At 47.8% G+C, this 6,000-nt stretch overlaps 1 protein-coding gene across 1 annotated transcript in view; it reads right to left on the bottom strand.

Moving 5' to 3' along the window:
- Window positions 1-377: 377 nt before the first annotated feature.
- Window positions 378-6,000, bottom strand: part of CUNH1orf94 (chromosome unknown C1orf94 homolog) — a 32,052-nt gene continuing 26,429 nt past the window's right edge. Inside the window, exons 6-7 of the mRNA XM_042685227.1 lie at window positions 3,933-4,129; window positions 378-453 (exon numbers count right to left, since the gene is read on the bottom strand). Of these exons, the coding sequence (XP_042541161.1) occupies window positions 378-453; window positions 3,933-4,129 (273 nt within the window). The remainder of the gene's footprint in view (window positions 454-3,932; window positions 4,130-6,000) is intronic.

Raw genomic sequence — 6,000 nt, 5'->3', positions numbered from 1 at the left:
AAATAAATAGGCACGTGCACTATTTCAAGCAGCTCATAGTTTTATCATAAAATACAAACTTTCTAAAATTAAGTGTCTTATTTCTATTTTACCAACAACAACAAAAATAAAAATCACTCATGCTAGCTAAATACAGGTGCACATGTGTTCCAAAAGTATGAGTAAGAAGGTGTGCTTTTGGTTTGTGCTATGTGTGAGGGGGTTGTGCGTGAGTGTTGGTCAATAGATGATTCTGGTCTTGCTGTTTTCTGTCTTGGACTTTGGTTGGAATCTTGGCTTTCCAAACTTCATACCAAGCTGTTGCAGAATCCAGAATTCCAATGCCCTTTGCCCTGCTCCAAAGGCTTTAAGGGTGGGGAGGGAAAAGAGAAGGAAATCTAAAAATTGATGCCATTCCCACTGGAGGAAAAATAGGGGCTGTTCATCAGGGGCCCGCCGGATGTCGAGCCAAACCTGGAAGAGAAAATATAGATGCTGTGATGAAATTGCAGATATTGGAGAGACTCGAAGAGAGTAATATATTAATTTTGTGGCTGTCAGAGACTATGAAGACCATGACAAGCTTGGAGGCTGGAAGTTTTAGCTCTGGGAAAATAATATTAAAAATGACACAATTAGAGAACAATAAAGAGCTGCTTCTCATTAACTGGGATCAGGAAGACCCCCATCCCCCACACCGTACCCCATCCGGAGCAAGTAAGGATTATTTCTACAGAACTCAGGCAAGCTGTAGGCCAGGATCACAAAAACAGGAAGGTTCCTGGATCGGAGCACCTTACCTGTATGCCTGTGACTACCCTACCTGTGTGGCTCAACCAAGCGTGCTTCCAAAAAGGTCCCCGACATTGGAGAATAAAGGGGCAGGTCCTAGCATTTGATTTTGAAAGTCCAGACAATCCCAGAGTAACATCCTCACTTATCAGCAGTTGCCCACGTCAGCTCCTTCATTTCAAAGTGTCTGAGAAGTAATCTTGTGCCCGGGGCTTTGCTAGACCCTCAGGAAAGGATAAGCCATCTAAATGTGAACCTCAGCTTCCAAGAGCAGAAATACTTATCACCTCCCTGCTTTTTCTTTTGGCACACTCCTATTCATACTTCCAAACAGAGACCCCCCTCCCCAACCATCTCCTTGACCATGTTGGAATTCCTTCAACCATCTGCTAGGAAACTTTGAAGGGAGCAGAGCTCAGTATATATCGCAACAGGACAAACGGCTAAATTTAGTCTAATCCACAGATTCTCAACTTCTTTTCAGTCGGGAAGATGCATATTATAGAAAAGATTTGCATGCAAGGCATTCTTCTATACGTGAACAAAATAAACACTTTTGGGGGATGAGAGTGGTAGGCGCTAGTGGCTCATGTCTATAATCCTAGCCACCCCACAGAATTAGATCTGAGATTGTGGATCCAAGCCAGCCAGATAGCCCGTGAGAATCTCCACTATCTCCAATTAGCCATCAAAAGGCTGGAAATGGAGCTATGGATCAAGTGGTAGAGTGCTAGCTAGCCTTGAGCAAAAAAAAAAAAAAAAAAAAAAAAAAAGCTAAAGGAGAGAGCAGGAATGGAAGGAGCAAGGCAGGGGAAAGAAGAAGCACAAGAAACAGACCTCTGCATGAACTTGATCCTCAAGTGTTAACTGTCGCTCTGGCTCTGTGGGAGCCCCAGCTGATGGCCTCTGCTGACTCCTCACCATCCTCTCTGGTTCCCCTCAGGCTCCTTCCTCCATGCTTCAGGCCACTCCCACTTTCCTCTGGGAGACCAGGCCTCCAGCCTCTACTCTTACAGCTCCCTACCAGTGCTTCTCAGCATCTGACTGGTGAGAGCCCAGGTCTTCTCTCCCTCCTAAGGACAGAGGTGCCCTCCCTGCTTGCATGGCAGTGTGGGCTAGGAGCATTGCTGGCCTGCCAGTGGCTCCTAGGGGACTGACTGCAGCCTCATGCAGTGACACTTCCAGGAAGGTGATACAGACCCTTCCCAGGCTCGCCTCCAGACTCTCTCCTGTTTCTCTCTCCTCTGCCCAGCACTTCACTACGATGTGCACAAATCATTGGGTCCCCAAGCTTACCAGCCAGAAGCTTTGCACAATCCAACCCCACCCTTCCCTTTCCAATCCTATATGCCTCCTTTCTCAGGGACAAATATAATACTTCAACCAGCTGCTTTTATTCCCTGGTCTCCAGCTGCCCTGAATCCTTCCACCTGGGGCAGGGGGACCTTCCTCCTAGGTTCCTCCTTCCTTCCTGTTTACCGTATGAGCACACACACGTGTGCATGTGCACACAGATGCACATATATGCATGTACGTGCACATCTGTGTACACATGCGTACATACAGATGCACAGGCACACACATATACACACAGGCTCTGCAAGGCTCTGCCTCTGGCCTTGGGACACCTTGATGGCCCTCTACTTTGCCTGGACACTAATAGTGTTGTGTTCATGTCTCATGTGTTCACGGTCTCTGAAGGGAGAGTGTGGAGGCAGGCAGGATGTCCTTTTCATCCCAACGTCCCCTGGGGGCCGAATTCAAATTAACAACGCATTTTCCAGGATGCTGGGTGCGTCACACCACCCTGTGATCTCCAAAATGTAGACAGATAAGGAGAGAGGGAAGGGAGGGAAGAAGGAAAAGGAGGGAGGGAGCATAAAAGGATCTGCGGATATTATGTTCAAAAAACACTATCGACCACCTTACTGAACATTCCCCGTGCACCCTAGGAAATTAAATGATCTGAGAAATCCAACAGTTAAGAAATCTGTTTATCTTTTGTTTCTCACAGTTTCTCCCAAACCCATCTGACTACAGAAACCTCTTCCTTGCATTTGCCCCTTTTAAGTAGGTGTTCAGGAACAGTCTGGTTGAGTCTGGGGACATAGGGTGGGTATCACCTGGAAGAGCCTGGATGGATCTCCAAAAGGGGCCTCCCAGACCCCAGGCCCTGCTCACCTCCACACCAGGTGAGGAATCTGCATGCAGGTGGGCAGGCCAGGAAGCAATGTCAGGTTGGGGGTGGGGGAACGTGCTTCTAATCCTTGAGTTTCCAACCTGGAGCGCACATTGGGTCTGGCAGCCTGGGATCCATGGAGCTCATATGGCATTATCAAAATTAGTTGAGGGTTTGCTGGGTGGCAGTGAGTGGCTACTTATTGTATTAAAATAAACACAAATTGGGTACTGGATAGCAGACAAAATTTGAGCAGAATTTTCAGCTTAAATATTGAGTTTGTGTTGGCTTTTTTTTCCCTGCTAAGCCCTCAGAGGGTCCCAGGAAATGGATTCTCTCTCTCTCTGTCTCTCTGTCTCTGTCTCTCTGTCTCTGTCTCTATCTGTCTTTCTGTCTGTCTCTGTCTCTGTCTGTCTTTCTGTCTGTCTCTGTCTCTGTCTGTCTCTGTCTGTCTGTCTGTCTGTCTGTCTGTCTCTCTCTCTCTCTCTGTTGTTGGGGACAGAGCTTTGGTGGGAAAACGTGCTGTAATAAACACCAGAATGCCATTGGGCACAGCCCGTTGGGAAGTCAATGGGATATTTGGAAGATTAAGCCTTGTCAAAACTCAGGAGGTAGCCAGTGGCCATGGGAGCCAGACGATTACCTGCCCATGTCTTGGGGTAGAGCAAGCAAGTTGCTAATGTGTCTGCCATGCTCTGTACTTGCCTCTGCCCATAGAGTGTGTTACCCCTTGCTTCTGATTGAGCACTTGACGGTCTGCAATCAGACTACAGCACTGCAGCCTCAACAGACTTTCAAATGGGGCCTCCTAGTCCGCAGACCTCTACACCGGGAGCCGCATGGCCTCCACTAGCAAAAGACCTCCCCACACCACCACAGCCATGAGACACATATACCAAGAGAGTCTCTGCAGGCACCTCTCCCCCAACACCTCCCTGCCCTGACTATGAATCAGTCCTTCCAGGGTGGGATGAGGACTTACCCATATCCTTGGGGGAAGAGGTACTGTGGTCCATCTCCTGCCAAAGGGGAAGGGTCTCGGGGATTGGTGGACAGCTTCTGCGGTGTCCTCTGAGGATAGGGATAGTTGGGCTGCACAAAGGGGATATAGCTCAGCAGGGGGGTGTAAGAAGAGCGGAAAATCTGCTGGCCCATCTGTTGTGGGTTGTATGGCGTCATCTGAAAGTCAAGAGGGGAGAGTGGGGGGAGGTCATTGTCCCCAGGCCTTGACCCCAGCCCCCTCCACCACTTCTGCGCCTCTGTGCCCCTCGCCACCAAGAAGATAAGTTTGGACTGAAAAGGCCCAAGAATCAACGTGGGTAGTGGTAAGCCTGACAAGGTAAGATAATTGACCTGAGCTTCAATTTCCCTGTCTGTAAAATGGGCAGACACTATCAAGTAGTGTGTGTGTGTATGTGTGTGTGTGCATGCGTGCCTGGTGTGTGTGTGTGTGTGTGTGTGTGTGTGTGTGTGTGTGTGTGTGTGTGTATTGAGTCCATTGATACAAAGAACGGGACACATAACACTTCCCTTCCCTTCCCTGACTCCCCATCTTTCAGTTAACAACTAACCTCAAAGCTCCTTGATCACTTTTAAGGACTTGATTATCCTCTTCCCTCCCCTCCCCATACGTGTTGCTGAAGTTTATACAACTCTGGCTTTGATCTCCGTGTCTTAACAGGGTCTAAGTCCAAGACAGTTCTGCCCAGTGGAAATTCTTGCAATGGCCAAAGTGTTCTGTATCTGAGCTACTTAATACATTGTACATGACTATTGAATACTTGAAATATGCCTGGGTGTGCAGCTGAATTACAAATTTTACTTTATTGTAATTTATTTAAATCTAAATAGCCACATGTGGCTGGCTAGTGGCTAGAATACTGGACAATAGAGGGGAAAGACAGGATTGCGTGGGGTTTCTGGAACCACCTAAAGCAAACTCACTAAGAATTATTCCAGCCAGTGCCCTCTCTGGAATCTAGGCCCTCTCTAGGTGCTTGCATTGATCTACACAGAGAGGATGCAGGGACTGGCCATACTGGACACAGGCATCAAAAGCCCCAGAGGATGGGCCTGCCTGGAGCCTGTGGAGGGGACATGAATGGGCAGGCACCTCCCAGGATGGACCTTGTGTGACCTGTAGCAAGAAATATCCATGGTCTCACTAGGCAGAGTGGCAGGAGACTGAGATCTGAGGATCAAGGTTCAAATCCAGCCTACTCAGCAAAGTCTGTGAGACTCTTATCTCTAATTAAACATCAAAAAGCCAAAAGTGGAGCTGTGTCTTAAGTGGTAGAGCGTTAGCCTTGAAAGAAGGTCAGGGACAGTGCCCAGGCCCTGATTTCAAGTCCTGGGCCCTGATTTCAAGCACATACACACACAAATTAATAATAAATATAAATATAATAATAATGATAATGATAATGTTACCCTGGGTCTCCTTGGTGGGAAGACATGTTTGGCCCTAGCTGAACCTGGATCAGAAGAAGCCAATCTTAGAGCTCAAACAAGCTGTGTTAGAAATGTTGCCACGATTCTATGGAGGAGCTTTGTCAACTGCTCTCCAGATCATGCTCTCCTCTCAGTGAACAGCACAACACTGTGCCTTATCTGAGTTTACACAGGTAAGTTTACGCAAACAGACACCACCGGAAGGATCTATCAAAACCAGTAAAGAGTAATGGCCTCTAAGTTCTTTTTTTATTGCTGTGTTCTTACATGACTTCTCAAATATACATGCATGCACCCATGCACAACACCCCCCACACACACACCTGCATAATGGCCTAAAGCTCCTGCATCTTCAGCCCAGACCCAAAGGTAGGCACACGAGGAACAGACCTGAACCTGCCAACCCACCTGAAAGTCCCTTCAGTACTGAGGCTCCTTGTTGCCACAGCAAACCCTAACTTGTCCATGAGCCTCCTGACTTCAAGCAAGTTGATCTGAGTCTCAGTTTCCTCATCTATGAACTCCTCCTCATAGGAGTAGGTAGGCATTACAAGGCAAGCACTTAATGAAAGGTCTGGCACACTGATGTGGGCTCCAGC

This window comes from Dipodomys spectabilis, unplaced genomic scaffold, assembly GCF_019054845.1.
Source record: "Dipodomys spectabilis isolate Male_0828 unplaced genomic scaffold, ASM1905484v1 ptg000002l, whole genome shotgun sequence".
Lineage (NCBI taxonomy): Eukaryota > Metazoa > Chordata > Mammalia > Rodentia > Heteromyidae > Dipodomys > Dipodomys spectabilis.
Note: the sequence above shows the minus strand (reverse complement) of the source record. Positions and strands in the feature narration are given on the sequence as shown.